Below are 18,971 nucleotides of genomic sequence, written 5' to 3'. Positions count from 1 at the left end.
GGTGGTGACCTCAGGAGTTACCCTGCCCAGCCAGCAGGCAGGGTGATGACACTAGGGCGATTGACTAGCTGTGAAAACAAGAGTCTGTCTTATTGCCAAGGGACGGAGAAACTCAGCCAGCAGCAGGGGGGTGCAGAACACTGTCCTAGGGCGGAGGTGACAGCGCCTCCAGGATCCTGACATCCCAGCACTTTACACACCTTCCTGGAGCCTCCCAAACCCACTGAGCTGTAGCCATGGGACCCTAACCCTACTGATGGCAAACGGGCCTCAGCTAGGAGCACAGGGTCACACTGAGTTTCAGAGCCATGGATCGACCCCTTCACTAACCACTGCCGCACACTCCCTCCACAGCTGGCAATTGCAACCAGGCCCTAATGTCTGCTCCCCCTGCCTTTGAGAGGGAGGGTCACTCCTGCTTCCATTGCTGCCTCTTGATCTGTGGGACTTTGGGCAAGTTGCTCCCCCTCTCCATGGCTCTCTGGGACTCACATCCCTGAATGGGCTTTAAAAAAAACAATGGTTAAAGTTTGGCCCCAACTAGTTCTTGTTTCTTGAGACTAGCCATATCAGCAAAGTTTAGAATTCTTGACATTCAACACCTGGAAACATCCCTTTCTCCTTCGCAGACGGCCTTAACATCCCTTATCTCACCCAGGCTCCCTGCTGCCTGGAATTAGAGAATTGACCCTATTCCCACTGGACCTACCCAAGGTGTCACACAGCAAAGCGTGACGGAGCCAGAAAGAGAAGACAACAATCCTGACTCCTGTTCTAACTAACAGACAGCAACCCCCCCGGAGGCAGGGATAAAGCCCAGAAAATAAGGTGTGAACATTTTCATGGAAACCGTTTTCTGTCTGAAAATCCATTCAGATAAAACCACTTTGTTTCTTGAAATCATAAGAAGTAGGATGAAAATTCTTTGCAAAAATACTTGTTTGCAAAACAAGAGCATCTCCTGTTTGTCACAGTGCATTCAACTGTCTCGTCGTACACAAAGGGGAGACACTATGATCTAGCAAAAAGAAAAGGAGTACTTGTAGCACCTTAGAGACTAACCAATTTATTTGAGCATAAGCTTTCGTGAGCTCCAGCTCACTTCATCGGATGCATCTGTAGCTCACGACAGCTGTAGCTCACGAAAGCTTATGCTCAAATAAATTGGTTAGTCTCTAAGGTGCCACAAGTCCTCCTGTTCTTTTTTGCAAATACAGACTAACACGGCTGCTACTCTGAAACCAACTATGATCTAGAAAATTAGATGAGATGCTTCAGTCTGAGCTAAGTAGTTGCTGCTCTTCACAATTTCAAAAGAATAAAATACAAATAAAAGAGAATATTAGGTCATAATCTGCTATGGCTCAGTGTGATCGGACACCTCCTAGTCTGCACTGCTCCAAGTGACACTCTTCAGTGGATCCCCAGCATCCACCCGTGGCGAGGTAGGTGGGAGAGGATTGTTATTCGTACTTGACAGAAGGAGAAACAAAGGCTGAGAAAGGAGCAGGGACTTGTCTTAGCTGATGCTGCCAGTCCGTAGCAGAATTGCTCTCAAATGAGCTACAGACCAGCAATTGTTCACAGTAATTATGCAGCAAGTATTTGAGAAGAATTGGATTGTTCGAGAGGATATTGAACTGCTCCGAGACAATGAATGGAGAGCAGCATCCACATTGGTCAGACATATAACTGGTTGTGACTTATTTGCTTGGTCATAAAAGAGAACAACAAAGACCAGAGTTTCCTCCCTGTCAATAGCTCCCTCCTCAGCCAATCAAGGTTGAGACTTTGAGGGGTGGGAGGCTAAGGGTTCTCATTAAATAGCCCAAAGAATGGCCCTGGTCACCACCGAGGCGATCATTCTTGGAGCCCTATTCCAGTCTCACCTCTCTGTGAGGGCCTCCCACAACCCCCCCGGACCCCGCTCCACACACAGAGCTCCTGGTGGTGGGAGGAGAGCAGAGGAAAATGACAAAGGAAGCAAGAAGAGAAAGGTAGGAGGGACAGAGGAAAAGGGAAAACAAAAAGGAGAAAAACCAACGTCCCCAGTGATTCTAAGGGACAAAGTCCTAGGTCGGAAATAAAATACTTCCCCCACAATCTAATGTTTTCCTTTCCTAAAAATCAACAGGCACCTGATGGATCAGACTGAAGAGGTTCCAAACCTCTCCGAGGCTCTTACCTTCTATACAGGGATGTCTGTTTTCGATCAAAACCACTACAAGAAAAGGAGAAAACTCCGAAGAGGGTCCTCCTTGCTCTCACGAATGTGAAAGTGAATGCTCTCTCAGTCCTCCAGGAGAGACCTCGAGAAGGAGATGTGCTGAAGCAAAGCCACAGGGATCTCCGAGCTTGCCCCTGTCCTGCACCCCTGTCCTGCCTGGCTGATGTCAAGATCTCTCTGTGAGATCATCGCCTCCCCGCCACCTTTGTCCAATAGGCTGAGGTCCTGCCAAAGGCCCTTGTGATGTCACTGCCACACCCACCCCTCCCCTGCAGTGCTGATGTCCTGCCCCTGTCCAGCCACATTGGATGTTTCAGCCGCTTCCCCTGGATCACCCCACTCAATGACTCTTCCTTGTGGGGATGACACCGACTACACAGTAGAACACAGAGCTTCTTCCCCAGGCCGCAATTAGGTTTTCACAAGTTAGTTGACTTTGTGGCCAGAAGCAACCGTTAGAGCATTTAATCTCATCCCCTGCGTATCCTAAGGCCTCCTCTATGTCAGAAGAGCTGGGCTTTTCTTTTACTCAAATGTTTTCCAGAAAGGCATCTAGATGGAGAATCTATCATTTCTCTTGGCAGTTTGTGCCAATGACGAATCACCCTCTTACAAATCCGGGTCTTATTGTCATTATACTTTTTCTGATTTCTGCTTCCATCCATGGGGTCTTGTCATGCCTTTCTCTGCTACATAAAAGAGCCCTTTTATACTCAACATTTTCTCTCCATGAAGTCAAGCAACTCACCCCTCATTTGTCTTTTGTGTATACTAAACAGATTGAGCTTTTTCAATGTCTCATTAGAAGGCATCATCCCCAACACTCAATTACAAATCTTTTCTGTACCCTCTCCAATTGTTTTAACATAATCTTCAAAATGTGGACACAAGAACTGGATTCAACATTCCAGTATCAGTCTCACCAATGCTCTTTCACTTCCCTTTCCATTCTCACTACTCTATCCAGCCAAGAATGGCTTTAACCTTTTTTAACACAGTTTCACATTGACAGACCGTGCTGAGCAGCTCGTCCTCTATGGCCCCGAAATCCTTTTCAGGGTTGCTGCTTTCCAGCGGATTGTCCCCCATTCTGTAGGGTGCCACCTGACCCCTTTGTTACTGAAGCTATGGGGTTGCATTTGGCTTTATTAAAACCTAATTATTTCGTAAGTATTTTAGAAGAACTAGCCCATTAGAGAGAGAATCCTGAATTACTCCAAGACAATGAATGGAGAAAAGCAGCAAGAGCAATCAAATACATGTTTGGTTATAGCCTATTTCCTTGGTCTGAAAAGAGAGTAAGGAGGACCTGAGTCTCCTCCCTCACAATAGTCCCAAGCTCCCCCAATCAGCATTGAGACTCTGAGAAGCAGAAAGGTGAGAGTCCTCACCAGATGTCTCGGGTCACCACCAGAGGGAGTCACTCTTAGAGCACCATTCCAGCCACATGTCTTTAGGAGCAACCCCCCATCCCCAACTCCACATGCACAGACAGGTCCTGGTGGTGAAAGGAAAGCAGGGGAAAAGGACAAAGATGCAAGAGAAGACGAGAAAGGAGGGAGAGACAGGAAAAGGGAAAACAAAAAGGAGAAACCCCAGTGTCCCCAGTAATTCTAAGGGACAAAGTCCTAGGTCTGAATTAAAATGCTGCCCCCACAATCTAGTGTTTTCCTTTCCTAAAAATCAGCTGGCACCTGATTGATCAGACTGGTCAGGTTCCAAACCTCTCCGAGGCTCTTACCTTCTATACAGGGATGTCTGTTTTTGAGCAAAACCACTACAAGAAAAGGAGAAAACTCCAAAGAGGGTCCTCCTTGCGCTCACAAATGTGAAAGTGAATGCTCTCTCAGTCCTCCAGGAGAGACCTCGAGAAGGAGACGTGCTGAAGCAAAGCCACAGGGATCTCCAAGCTTGCCCCTGTCCTGCACCCCTGTCCTGCCTGGCTGATGTCAAGATCTCTCTGTGAGATCATCGCCTCCCCACCACCTTTGTCCAATAGGCTGAGGTCCTGCCAAAGGCCCTTGTGATGTCACTGCCACACCCACCCCTCCCTTGCAGTGCTGATGTCCTGCCCCTGTCCAGCTACATTGAATGTTTCAGCCGCTTCCCCTGGATCATCCCACGCAATGAGTGTTCATTGTGTGCTCAAGCCGAACAAAGTAAAACATCAGAGGCTTCTCCCCGTGCTACACTCAGTTTTTCATAAATTAGCAGACTTTATGGACAGAAGAGACAATTAGAGCATGTCATCTGACCCCCTGCATATCACATGCTTTCTGGAGAGCATAGGAGCTAGTTTTTGACTACACACGTTCCAGAAAGGCATCTAGTCTTCATTAGAAGACATCAAGAGGTGGGGAATTCCCACCACTTCCCTTTCTAGTTTGTTCCTTTGGTGATTCATCCTCACGGTTGAATATGTGTGCCCTCTTTCTAATATGAATTGGTCTCTTTTGAGTTTCCAGCCACTGGGTCTTGTTATTCTTTTCTCTGCTAGATTAATGAGCCCTTTCATACCCGATATTTTCTCTCCATGAAGTCACTTCAACACTTCAATGACGTCACCTCCCGATCTTTTTTATAATCTAAACAGGCTGAGCTCTTTCAATAGCTTATTTGCAGGCATTTTTCTCCAGCCCTCAAAACGTTTCATTGCTTTTTGCTGCCCCATCTCCAATATTTCCAAATCTTTTTTCAAAGGTGGATGCCAAAACTGCATGCAGGATTCCATGATCAGTCTTCCTCATGGTTTCAGAGTAACAGCCGTGTTAGTCTGTATTCGCAAAAAGAAAAGGAGTACTTGTGGCACCTTAGAGACTAACCAATTTATTTGAGCATAAGCTTTCGTGAGCTACAGCTCACTTCATCGGATGCATACTGTGGAAAGTGTAGAAGATCTTTTTATATACATACAAAGCATGAAAAAATACCTCCTCCCACCCCACTCTCCTGCTACTAATAGCTTATCTAAAGTGATCACTGTCCTTACAATGTGTATGATAATCAAGTTGGGCCATTTCCAGCACAAATCCAGGTTTTCTCACACAGACCCCCACCGCACACACACAAACCCACTCTCCTGCTGGGAATAGCTTATATAAAGTGACCACTCTCCTTACAATGTGTATGATAATTAAGGTGGGCCATTTCCAGAACAAATCCAAATTTTTTCATGCTTTGTGTGTATATAAAAAGATCTTCTACACTTTCCACAGTATGCATCCGATGAAGTGAGCTGTAGCTCACAAAAGCTTATGCTCAAATAAATTGGTGAGTCTCTAAGGTGCCACAAGTACTCCTTTTCTTCCTCATGGTGTGTCACCTCCCTATGCTCCTCACTGCTCTTTTCATCCATCTAATGATGGCTTTAGCCCTCTTCACCACAGCATCACCCTGGGTGCTCATGTTGAATGGCTTGCCTAGCATGGCCCCAAAATCCTCTTCACAGTCAGTGCTTTCCTGGATACACTTCCCCACTCTGTAGGTGTGGCCTGCATGCTTTGTCGCTAGCTATAGGACCCTTCCTTTGGTTCTTTTCCAACTTGTTTTCTTTGAATGGCTCCACTTTATCAAGGGATCCGATTGCTCTGTGTCACTGCCCTCTCCTCATCATTAATTACCACTCTGCTACTATTTTATCACTCACCAATGTTAGCAGCAGTGATATTTTATTTGGGTTGCAGTTCATTGATATTTATTTTCAAGAATTAGTCCTTGAGAGCCTCTTCATATCCCTCGTGCCCATAACCTGCTCCACACAGCACAGTGAGAAAAGGCCGCCCAGCCCAGCTGTGCCCTAGGGGCTAAGCACAGAACAAATGTAGGAGCTTGTGTCATCCATAGCTTCTGAACAACATGTGGGGGTCATCAGCTTACAAAGACACTCTAGACCGGTAGCATAGACAGGCCCCAAATGTATCTAAGTGTCCCGCCTTGAAAAACAGAAGACAAAAAAACATAACCTTGAGTAGCTTTATTTTACAGTCGTGGAAACTGAGGCACACAGAAGCAAAGAGATTCGCTCATGGTCAAAAAGTCAGGAATAGAAAATGGCCAATCTGCTGATAGTCAGTCCTGGGCCCTAGCCGTGTTTGTCCTGGCCTCTCTGCTTCAGCTCCAGTAACAACCCGAGTGGAGGTTTTCTTCCTCTCCGTGTCCTTTAACTTCACGTCACTGGAGAAGAAAGATTGCTTCTGACCAGCTGGCTCTAATGCTTAAAAACCTTCATTTTTTTCTTTCGCTAGGAGGATAACGCTGGACGTTTTCTCTCATTCACTTTCCTTTGGAATAATTTCAATCCAGTCCAAAGGATTTCCTTTTCCATTGTGTCTTCAGTACCTTTCCTAGCAAACAGTTCCTGTTCGAGCACAGGTTTCCAGTTTCAGGCTGTCCCAGGGGGAGATAGCCATGAAAGGGGTAGTAGCTGAACTGAAGCTATCCCCAGGTGAAGGGAATAAGTGCAGGGGTCACATGGGAAGGAGCAGCATGTAACTAGGATCCAGGCCTGTTGGGCGATATAAGAACAGCCTCTGCTCAGCCAGGAGAGAGACCCGCAATGGGAGCAGGCCTGGGAGGGGCTTGGATAGTCCTTTCAAGTCAGTTTCGGTACACAGTAGGGGATGGAACAGCCAAGCTGCTAGGGTTGGGAGCTGGGCCTCCTGGCAGTGTCCAGGAACGAAAGCACAGCACCTGCCAGGAAGGGAGTCCCCACAGAGGGACACCGTAATCTCCCAGGGAGGGAAAAGGCTCTCACTGCCATTTCTTAACCTCATGGGGTGTTCTCCTGCTCTGCCAACCCCACCCCTATTTCAGCATCTCCAGGTGCCTGAGGAAGCAGGCACCAGAGGCCATCCTGCAGCTGGGACAGAGATGGAGGTTGATGACCTACCTGCCCGTGGTGACCATGGTGCAGGACAGCCCTCAGGATATGCGAATGCAGCTCCAGATCTGCAGAATGCACCTTCCTTTTGCTGGCACGAGACCTTGCAGGTTGCGGGAGGTGAGACAGGCACTAACTTTTGGTAACCCTCAGTGGGATCAGAGGGTAATGGTTTGTAGAAAGTGGTGTTGGAGAGCTTTACAAAAACTAGGCAAGCCATTTACAACACACACTTTGTTTTTCTACAAAAGAAAAAGGACACTAAACTATCTAAACTACTACATGCCACAAGGGGCCACAACAGTGGTTCCCTTAACCCACCCAGCAATATTGTTAATGTCTCCAACTATACTCTTAGCCCAGCAGAAGAATCTGTCCTATCTCGGGGCCTCTCCTTCTGCCCCTCCACCCCCACGAATAAGATACCATTCTGTGGTGACCTAGAATCCTATTTTCGATGTCTCTGACTCAAGGAATATTTCTCACACCTCTGAACAACATACTAACCCACAGAGAGCTTCCTACCAAGACGACAAAAAGAAGGATTCTGGGTGGACTCCTCCTGAAGGTCGAAACAACAGACTGGACTTCTACAGAGAGTGCTTCCGCCGACGTGCACGGGCTGAAATTGTGGAAAGCAACATAACTTGCCCCATAACCTCAGCCGTGCAGAACACAACGCCATCCACAGCCTCAGAAACAGCTCAGACATCATAATCAAAAAGGCTGACAAAGGAGGTGCTGTCGTCATCATGAATAGGTCAGAATATAAACAAGAGGCTGCTAGGCAGGTCTCCAAAACCACTTTCTACAAGCCATTACCCTCTGATCCCACTGCGGGTTACCAAAAGAAACTACACCATCTGCTCAAGAAACTCCCTGAAAAAGCACAAGAACAAATCCGCACAGACACACCCCTAGAATCCTGACCTGGGATATTCTATCTGCTACCCAAGATCCATAAGCCTGGAAATCCTGGACGCCCCATCATCTCAGGCATTGGCACCCTGACAGCAGGATTGTCTGGCTATGTAGACTCTCTCCTCAGGCCCTATGCTACCAGCACTCCCAGCTATCTTCCAGACACCAGTGACTTCCTGAGGAAACTACAATCCATCGGTGATCTTCCTGAAAACACCATCCTGGCCACTATGGATGTAGAAGCCCTCTACACCAACATTCCACACAAAGATGGACTACAAGCCGTCAAGAACAGTATCCCCGATAATGTCTCGGCAAACCTGGTGGCTGAACTTTGTGACTTTGTCCTCACCCATAACTCTTTCACATTTGGGGACAATGTATACCTTCAAGTCGGCCGGATTGCTATGGGTACCCGCATGGCCCCACAGTATGCCCGCATTTTTATGGCTGACTTAGAATAACGCTTCCTCAGCTCTCGTCCCCTAATGCCCCTACTCTACTTGGGCTACATTGATGACACCTTCATCATCTGGACCCATGGAAAAGAAGCCCTTGAGGAATTCCACCATGATTTCAACAATTTGCGTCCCACCATCATCCTCAGCCTGGACCAGTCCACACAAGAGATCCACTTCCTGGACACTACAGTGCTAATAAGCGATGGTCACATAAACACCACCCTATACTGGAAACCTATTGACCGCTATACTTACCTACATGCCTCCAGCTTCCAACCAGGACACACCACACAATCCATTGTCTACAGCCAAACTCTACCATACAACCGCATTTGCTCCAACCCCTCAGGCAGAGACAAATATCTACAAGATCTCTAGCAAGCATTCTGACAACTACAGTACACACCTGCTGAAGTGAAGAAACAGATTGACAGAGCCAGAAGAGTACCCAGAAGTTACCTACTACAGGACAGGCCTAACAAAGAAAATAACAGAACGCCACTAGCCGTCACCTTCAGCCACCAACTAAAACCTCTCCAATGCATCATCAAGGATCTACAACCTATCCTGAAGGACGCCCCATCACTCTCACAGATCTTTGGAGACAGGCCAGTCCTTGCCTACAGACAGCCCCCCAACCTGAAGCAAATACTCATCAGCAACCACACACCACACAACAGAACCACTAACCCAGGATCCTATCCTTGCAACAAAGCCCGTTGCCAACTCTGTCCACATATCTATTCAGGGGACACCATCATAGGGCCTAATCACATCAGCCACACTATCAGAGGCTCGTTCACCTGCACATCTACCAATGTGATATATGCCACCATGTGCCAGCAATGCCCTTCTGCCATGTACATTGGCTAAACTGGACAGTCTCTACATAAAAGAATAAATGGACACAAATCAGACGTCAAGTATTATAACATTCAAAAACCAGTCGGAGAACACTTCAATCTCTCTGGTCACTCGAACTCAGACCTAAAAGGGGCAATTCTTCAACAACAAAAAACTTCAAAAACAGACTCCAAGGAGAGACTGCTGAATTGGAATTAATTTGCAAACTGGATACAATTAATTTAGGCTTGAAGAAAGACTGGGAGTGGATGTGTCATTACACAAAGTAAAACTATTTCCCCTTGTTTATTTCCCCCCCTACCGTTCTTGTCAAGTGCTGGAAATGGCCCACCTTGATTATCACTACAAAAGGTTTTCTTCACCCTCCGCCCTTCCCCGCCCACCCCTACTCTCCTGCTGGTAATAGCTCACCTTTCCTGATCACTCTTGTTACAGTCTGTATGGTAACACCAATTCTTTCATGTTCTTTATGTATATAAAATCTCCACACTGTATTTTCTATTGCATACATCCGATGAAGTGAGCTGTAGCTCATGAAAGCTTACGCTCAAATGTCTTTGTTAGTCTCTAAGGTGCCACAAGTCCTCCTTTTCTTTTTGCGGATACAGACTAACATGGCTGCTACTCTGAAACAGTGTTAGTCTTGCAGATGCAGACTAACACGGCTGCTACTCTGCCATGCCTCCACCCACTTTAACCCAAAACAAACTCAGGTTTTGGATCAAAGGGGGTAGAGGCATGGAAGAGAGTATATAGTGAACAAAAGATTGATTTTAAAAGTGTCAGAACAATATTGTGAATACAGGAAATTCCTAGTCTTGACAATCTTTCACAAAAAACCCTTGCATTCCAAAAATAGTCACTTTTCTACAGACAATCCTTCCTTTGGAAAAGATTTTCAACCGTGTCTAGAAATTGCTCCCAGGTCAGTGTCTCTCTGAGCGTGGGCTGCACTCATTTGCCCTCCCCTTCCCCTGGGGATGTGTATGAAGCACTAGTTAGAGGGGTACAGAGGAGGTATAAATAAAGATGATTAGGTCTTGACGAATACACATGTGGAGGGTGTGGGGGGAGAGAGACATGACTGATTGTATTGTCCTGAAGTAGTGCACAGCTTCCAAAGACTTGGTGAATGCTTCTCTGGGGGTCTGATTCTGCAAACCAACTTCCAGGAGCATCAGATGTGCATCTGACAAGGCCCTGCTCCCTCCTCATGTCCAGGCCACTTGGCCAGTGGCTTGGCATGAGTAACTCTGATGCTGGACTACCATTTTCCTACCCCTTCCTCTATGTGCATTGTGAGCAGCTGCACTGCTGCACATCCAAGTGGCGAAAGAACCATCAACAGGCTTCACTCTTCTTCACTCTCTGGTCACGCAATTACAGACATGAAAGTTGCGATATTACAACAGAAAAACTTCAGAAACAGACTCCAACCAGAGACTGCTGAATTGCAATTCATTTGCAAATTGGATACAATTAACTTAGGCTTGAATAGAGACTGGGAGTGGTTGAGTCATTATGCAAGGTAACCTATTTCTCCTTGTTTATTCCTTCCCCCTCCCCCCCACTGTTCCTCAGACATTCTTGTTAAACCCTAGATTTGTGCTGGAAATGGCCCACCTTGATTATCATACACATTGTAAGGAGAGTGATCACTTTAGGTAAGCTATTACCAGCAGGAGAGTGGGGTGGGGGAGAGAAAATCTTTTGAAGTGATAAACACCCATTTTTTCATGGTCTGTGTGTATAAAAACATCCTCACTGTATTTTCCACTTTATGCATCTGATGAAGTGAGCTGTAGCTCACGAAAGCTTAGGCTCAAATAAATTGGTTAGTCTCTAAGGTGCCACAAATCCTCCTTTTCTTTTTGCGAATACAGACGAACACGGCTGCTACTCTGAAACCTGACTACACAGAGTGCTGTCATTTGCACAAAGATAAAATGGAGAAATGTTGTGTGTGTTTAACCTCTTTCAATAAGTGGGCTCTTAAATGTTGCAAACAATTTCTAGCTCAACCAGAAGTTCAGGGCTTGAGGTAGGAGTCTCCCAGGCATTGTCTTCACTGCAAAAGTGTGTTTACATGGAGATAGCTAACTTGATGTAAAATCCGAGTAGAGACATAGAATAGAAACATAGAATATCAGGGTTGGAAGGGACCTCAGGTGGTCATCTAGTCCAACCCCCTGCTCAAAACAGGACCAATCCCCAATTAAATCATCCCAGCCAGGGCTTTGTCAAGCCTGACCTTAAAAACTTCTAAGGAAGGAGATTCTACCACCTCCCTAGGTAACGCATTCCAGTGTTTCACCACCCTCCTAGTGAAAATGTTTTTCCTAATATCCAACCTAAACCTCCCCCACTGCAACTTGAGACCATTACTCCTTGTCCTGTCCTCTTCTACCACTGAGAATAGTCGAGAACCATCCTCTCTGGAACCACCTCTCAGGTAGTTGAAAGCAGGTAGTATCAAATCCCCCCTCATTCTTCTCTTCTGCAGACTAAACAATCCCAGTTCCCTCAGCCTCTCCTCATAAGTCATGTGTTCCAGACCCCTAATCATTTTTGTTGCCCTTCACTGGACTCTCTCCAATTTATCCACATCCTTCTTGTAGTGTGGGACCCAAAACTGGACACAGTACTCCAGATGAGGCCTCACCAATGTCGAATAGAGGGGAACGATCACGTCCCTGGATCTGCTTGCTATGCCCCTACTTATACATCCCAAAATGCCATTGGCCTTCTTGGCAACAAGGGCACACTGCTGACTCATATCCAGCTTCTCGTCCACTGTCACCCCTAGTCCTTTTCCTCAGAACTGCTGCCTAGCCATTCGGTCCCTAGTCTGTAGCTGTGCATTGGGTTCTTCCGTCCTAAGTGCAGGACTCTGCACTTATCCTTATTGAACCTCATCAGATTTCTTTTGGCCCAATCCTCCAATTTGTCTAGGTCCCTCTGTATCCTATCCCTGCCCTCCAGGGTATCTACCACTCCTCCCAGTTTAGTAACATCCGCAAATTTGCTGAGAGTGCAATCCACACCATCCTCCAGATCATTTATGAAGATATTGAACAAAACCGGCCCAAGGACCGACCCCTGGGGCACTCCACTTGACACCGGCTGCCAACTAGACATGGAGCCATTGATCACTACCCGTTGAGCCCGACAATCTAGCCAACTTTCTACCCACCTTAGAGTGCATTCATCCAGCCCATACTTCTTTAACTTGCTGACAAGAATACTGTGGGAGACAGTGTCAAAAGCTTTACTAAAGTCAAGAAACAATACATCCACTGCTTTCCCTTCATCCACAGAACCAGTAATTTCATCATAGAAGGCGATTAGATTAGTGAGGCATGACCTTCCCTTGGTGAATCCATGCTGACTGTCCCTGATCACTTTCCTTTCATGTAAGTGCTTCAGGATAAGTGCTTCAGACAAGGCACAGGTGGCTTTAACCTCTGTGTCACTTGTCCAGGTAAATACTAGGCTGAGCGTATAGCATTCCTGGACTAGCTACATCAAGGTAAAAGACACCTCTCCCTCACCTCTACTAGTACTTTACATTGAGTTCGCCAGCTGAGTGTAAACACATACGTTTTGAGCTGGGAGGTTGATTTTGTTTTGTTTTGTTTTGCTGCTTTTTGGTGGTGAGGGGGGAGGGCACTGAAGCCATAATAGTGACATTCTCTAGCCTGTGTTATTTGTATTACTGTAGCACATAGGAGCCCCAGTCATGGATCAGGAACCGATTGTGCTAGGTGCTGTACAAAATAGTACAAAAGACAGTCCCTGCCCCAAAGAGTTGACAATCTAAGTATAAGACAAGAGACAGATGGAGACAGACAGACAGGGGAGTGCAAGGAAATAATGAGAGTGTATCGGTCGGTATGATAGGCAGTGGTCTGAGCGCCCCAGGAGACAGGCTGTTGAATTTTTGGTAGACACCAGGGCAAAGAAGAGCTTTGATTTGGGAATTGGAAATGGATAATGAGGTAGGTTTGCAAATGTTTAAGGGGCTCTCCTTCCGAGCATGAAGGGCATGTGGCAGAAAGCATGAAGGTGGTTGTCTGAAAATTTAACAAGTGGGTGTTGCTGGCAGCATGGACCGCTTGGAGGTGGGAATCAACACCTTGGTACAGTGAATGAGAGATGTCCGGTTGGGAGAGGACAGTATGTGAAGGGCCTTGAAAGAGAAGACAAGAAGCTTCTGTTTGATGCAATAGAGAAGGGGGAGCCAGTGGAGGGATGCAAAGAGGGGTGACATGGTGAAAGCAGTGGGCTCAGAGAATGATCCTTGCAGCTTGCAGCAATATTCTGAATGGAGATGAGCTGGGGAAGAGGGAAAAGAGAAGCATGTGGCTGTAACTGAGATGTCATGTGATCAAAGCCTGGATGGCAATTTTAGCTGTGTGGATGGAGAGGAAAGGCTGTATCTTAGAGATGTTATGCAGGAAAACACCACAAGACTTAAGCACAGCCCTGGATGTGAGGACCTAGAGCAGAGGTGGGCAAAGTACGGCCCACGGGTCACATCCAGCCTGCGGGACTGTCCTGTTGGCCCCTGAGCTCCCAGCAGGGGAGGCTAGCCCCCGGTCCCTCCCCGCTGTCCCCTCGCCCCTGCGGCCTCACCTCACTGTGCCGCTGGTGCTCTGGCCTGCTGCTCCTACCGGGCAGCGTGGCTGCGAGCTCCTGCTGCTCTGAGCAGCGTGGTAAGCGGGTGGGGGGTGGGTTGGATAAGGGGCAGTCAGGGGAAAGGGGGCAGTTGGATGGGGTGGAGGTTCTGGGGGGGGCGGTCAGGGGATGGGGAACAGGGGGGGTTGGATAGGTGTGGGAATCCCGGGGGTGGGGCTGTCAGGGAGCAGGGGTGTGGACAGGGGTTGGGGCACTCAGGGACAGGGGTTGGTTAGGGGATGGGGTCCCAGAGGGGGTGGTTAGGGATGGGGGTCAGTCAGGGGGCGGGAAGTTGGGGGAGGTGGATAGGGGGTGGGGGCCAGGCTACTTGGGGAGTCACAGCCTTCTCTACCCGGCCCTCCATGCCGTTTTGCAACCCCGATGTGGCCCTTGGGCCAAAAAGTTTGCCCACCCCTGACCTAGAGAGAGGTGTGAGTGGAAGATGACAGGTTATGGGCCTGAGAGACAGGCAGGATGCTGGCGTTGTCCACAGCGATGGAGAAAGGAGGTAATAGAGAGGGCTTGGACAGGAGGGGAGAGACAGAGAGCTCTGCTCTAGCCATGTTGGGCTTGAGCTGACAGCTAGGTAGGCACAAGGAGATGTCCCAGAGACAGGCTGAGGTGTTCATTTGGCCAGCAGGAGATGGGGCTGGTGCAGAGAGGCAAATGGGTGAGTTGTCAGAATGGAGAGGGGAGTTGAATTTGTGTTTACAGAGGAGACAACCCAGAGAGGAGGGGCAGAGGGAGAAGAGAACAGAAGAGGGAGGCTGGCCATAAACCATGTCACATTTACTGGTTTGTTTGTTTGTTTTTTTTCTCAAGACCTCCCCGCTCCTTGTCACACACTGTTACACCGAAACAAACCAGTAAGGACCCTCCCTGCCCCATGTGTTTATATACTATTTGGTCAGCCCCAGGGGACCAAGGACAGAGCCTATGGAAGGGCCCCGGGGAGCTGGCAGGAGGGGGAAGCAGCGATCAGAGGGGTCGGGGGTGGGGGGAGCAGGGGAGGGCAGAGGGAGGACAAGGTTTCAGGAGGAGGACGGGCAGGGGGGGCAGGCCAGGGAGGGCGAGGACTGAGCCCCGATCGGAGCTTTGCCCGGGGCCGGGCGGGACGCCGCTCGGGCACCCGGCCAGCCCGGGAGAGAGGGGGAAGGTTTGTGGGGAGCGGAGCGGCTGGGAGTCCAGGGGTTAAATGGAGGTGGGGCTGAGGGCGGGGATCGGCCGCTGTTGCGGTGACCCCCGGGCAGGGACGTATCCGCTGTTCAGACCCACGTGGGAATGAAGCTGGCGCGGGGGTCACAGGGAAGCCGGTCGCTCTTCGGTCGCTCTGCGTCTGCAAACTCACTCGGCGGGATCCACTGCGAGCCCGCCTGGCTGCTGGGACCTCAGCTCCTCCCCGGGCTGCGGCGCTGGGCGCTCTTCCCGCGGGTGAGACTCCGGGTCCCAGGGGTCCCTGCCCGGGCCGCGGGTGGGTGGGTGGGTGCTGCTGGCTGCTCGGCGGTGGCTGGCTCGCTCGCTGCACGGCGGGGTTTGCGGGACGGTTCCAGCCACCGCTGGACTGGGGCGAGGGGGGACCGCGGGACCGAATGGGGAGGGGGAGGGGCCGGGGCTCGGGCCCAAATGGGGGGCGGGGCTCAGGCTCAGGGACCAAATGGGGAGGGGGAGGGACCGGAGCCCTAATGGGTGGCAGGGCTCGGGCTCGGAGCTGGGGACCTCATGGGGGGCGGGGCTCCGAAGGGGGGCGGGGCTTCGGCGGTGTCTGGGGACCGCATGGGGAGGGCAGTGCAGTGGCAGGGGCCAGTCCTTGGCCGAAGGGCTGGGACTCTGGGCCAAAGGGTGGTGATTCGGGGGGCAGGCCCTGGGCCGAAGAGCGGGGGGGGTTCGGGAGAGCCCCCCGGGAAGGGAAAGGAGGGGCTGGGCAGAGGAGCGCTGGACACTGATTCAAGTCCCCCCTTCAAGGAGGGGGCTGGACCAGGGACAAGGTTGTTTCGAGCACCAGCCCCTCCCCTTCTGATATCCGACTCACACTTACTTCTAGGAGGATTGTGTGAGTGAGGAGGGTCTTCTCCCCCACCCCCCAGCTGGGTGCCTGTCACGGGTAGGAGGGGCCCGTAGGAGATCAGGTCTCTGAGGCCCTGGGGGCACAGGGGCCGATAGGAGTTAAGGGGTTTTAATCATCATGGCACCGCCTTTGGCAGGGGGTTGGGCTGCTGGGCAGGGAACAAGAAACCACAAATGGCCTCCCCCACCGCTGACCTGTCCTGCTTTGTCCGTCTCAGGTTCAGATCGGCTGGAGAGTCTGGAGCAGGGACGGGGAGCCAGGGCCAGGACCTCTGCCTCGGCTTTGCTGCTGCCAAATCGGACCCACTCAGACCGAGAGGAGCCGACCCCAGCCCAGCACCTGCAGCAGCGTCTGTGGCCTGAGTGTCGCTGAGAGCAACAATGGGGCCAGCAGCTGGGTTGCTGAGAGCGAAGAGCCGCTGTAGGAGTTGTGTGTTAATGGCAATGGACACCTGGAGACTGGAGGGAACCCAGGTAATGGGGCATCTCTGCCTGGGGGCAGGCTGGAGAGAGACACTGAGACTGCCTGGGGTGCTGGAAGGGGGCGTGGCCCTCCCACTTTTTGTCACTGGCCCCGCCCCTCCCCCTCCTCTTCCCCCTGAGGTCCCCCCACCCCACCTCTGGCTGGCAGCTGGAGTCCAGGCAGTTGCAGGGAGCCGTGGATGACCCTCCACTTGCCTGGGGTGGGGGGCTCAGAGCAGCCCCAGGTCCGTATCCCTCCCCCCAGGCTCCCTGCCCAGAGCAGGGGGAGTGTCTGTACTTCCCCACAGCTGCGTCTTACCATGGCCCGGCTGCTGCTCTGAGGCCCTGCTACCCAGCCAGAGCCGGATCTTGGTAACAGCCCCAGGGTAGCTCTAGGGAGACATGGAGCCTCCATCTGCCCTTGGTGGGGGGGTCTGCCTGACCCTCTGGGCTCCCCTCCCAGAGTGTCTGACGGAAGGAGCAATCGACAGAACGGTGCCTGTTCCAGGGCAGCTCCAGCCCCGGTGCTGTCAGTGAGACGTGTCCTCCCAGCCCTGCCTGACGGGTCTTTCTGTTTCAGACCCTCCTTGGAACTGCAAGAAAAGTCCAACCCGTAGAGTTGTCGTTGCACTGACAGTTGTATCGTCTGCTTTGATCGCTGCCATCATTGCTCTGGCAGGTGAGTTCCCAGCTTCCGCCCCGCTCCCTTCCCCTCCATCTACGATCTCCGTGCATCCCATTCCCCCGTGACCTACCACGGTCGCTCTCTCCTCCCGGCCTGTCTGGCTTCTGCCCCTGGGACAGAGGATTCCTGGGGGATCTTCCTCACCGACCCTCCTCCTGCTCCCTCCCAGACCCCTGCACCTGGGCACTCTCTGTGTCGGGACGATCTGACTGACATTAGCCCCCCCAGCCCATCTCTGAGCACTTTGGACCCAAGTCGCCTTTGCCATGCGCCATGAAACAGTCCCTGTCCAGGGTGTCCAATGGGACAGGGTGCAGTGCATCCCTGAGCCCTTTGCCTTCCCTGTGTTGCTCTGAGGTTACCAGCCTGGCCTTCCTGGATCTTCAGGTCACGCCTGTGGCCGGGCGGCAGGTGCTGCCGTGTTACTGAAATGAGCCGTAGAAGTCAGTCGAGACCCCTCCACCAGCGCAGTGTGGAAACCCCCCAATCGCTGAGCTTGGCCATGAAGGGTCCCGTAGCACCATTCACACCCCCGGGCTGCCCAGACAGACAGCGTGTGCTCGTGCAGAGGGTGTCTGTTTGCCGTGCACATGAACCCTGCTGTATCCCCCCGTCGTCGGGGACAGGGCATGCTGGAGACTGTTGGGGATGGGATTTCTCTACTGCCCTGGGATCTGATCACTGGGCCCCAGGAGGGTTTAGCGGCTGGCAGAGGGGATTGAATCCAGGTCTGTCTGCATTAGGAATCCTCTGTGCCGATGTCATGACATCCGTGCAGTTGAATTGGTGCAAACCGCTAAAGGAGACGCACTGCACTGGTGCACAAAGGAGCTTGCCTTGGTGCAGTTTGCTGCAGGAAGTTACCAGAGCGAGCCGCACTGCTCCAGCGCATCTCCAGGAGGTGTTTGCCCTGATGTCACTGCATCACTGTGATTATACTGGTGCAGATTGCTCTGATACAGATGGACCCTGAATCCCAGCTCCCTGCTGTAATGGCAGGCTATTGCAATGGGCAGCATTGGCTCTCACTGTGTAAGGTGGGAATCTGTGAGCTTAGGGTTGGTTACACACCTGCAGGTGCAGGGAGCTCTGCAGAACATGTGGCATCTGACCTGGAGATGGATGGTGGAGACAGCCTGTGCCATCAACTGTTAGTCACTGACTTCTCTGCTCAGTTCAGTAGGGCAGGGGTGTGGGCTACCGTGCACTGGACAGTGAAATCTACAGGGTCAGACATGCCTTGTGCGTGAGGTGAACACATGCTCGTTTTCTGATCACCGCTGCCACGTTTCCTAACTCTTCCAGACCTAGAGTGTCTGTTCCTCGCTGAGCGCCAGCCACATGAGAAGGCTTGAAAACCAGCTACCGAGTTACTGTGGTGCAAACAAAAGTGACGTGCTCAAAAACATCTGGAGGGGTTTGAGTCCGACTCCTCTCAACTAGACAGGTCTTTCAAATCCTCTTTGTTGTCACTTATGGGTGACCCCACTGCTGCTCTTTCATGGCTCTGAAAGGGTTACACTGCCGTGAGGGCTTCCAGAAAGTGCCTTTCTTGCTGCTGTGTTTGGGGAGAGAAAAGTCTGCAGGTAGGAGGTGAATTAAGTTCCATCATTCCTGGCCCACAGTGCAACAGGTCGCTTCCGGTTGCTGCGCTTTCTGGCGCCCCCTTGTGGCTTTCATGGCCCTGCGTGAAAGTTCCCAAGTTCTTCTCAGTTGTTCACCTGCTGTTTA

General features: G+C 50.7%; 1 protein-coding gene across 1 annotated transcript in view; it reads left to right on the top strand.

Annotated features, from left to right (window-relative positions):
* The first annotated feature begins 13,458 nt into the window (after window positions 1-13,458).
* LOC144274948 (C-type lectin domain family 2 member D-like) overlaps window positions 13,459-18,971 on the top strand; it is a 64,536-nt gene continuing 59,023 nt past the window's right edge. The window contains exons 1-2 of the mRNA XM_077834038.1: window positions 13,459-13,491; window positions 15,280-15,460. Coding sequence (XP_077690164.1) covers window positions 13,459-13,491; window positions 15,280-15,460 — 214 coding nt within the window. The remainder of the gene's footprint in view (window positions 13,492-15,279; window positions 15,461-18,971) is intronic.

This window comes from Eretmochelys imbricata, chromosome 14 (assembly GCF_965152235.1).
Source record: "Eretmochelys imbricata isolate rEreImb1 chromosome 14, rEreImb1.hap1, whole genome shotgun sequence".
In the NCBI taxonomy this organism is placed as follows: Eukaryota; Metazoa; Chordata; order Testudines; family Cheloniidae; genus Eretmochelys; species Eretmochelys imbricata.
Note: the sequence above shows the minus strand (reverse complement) of the source record. Positions and strands in the feature narration are given on the sequence as shown.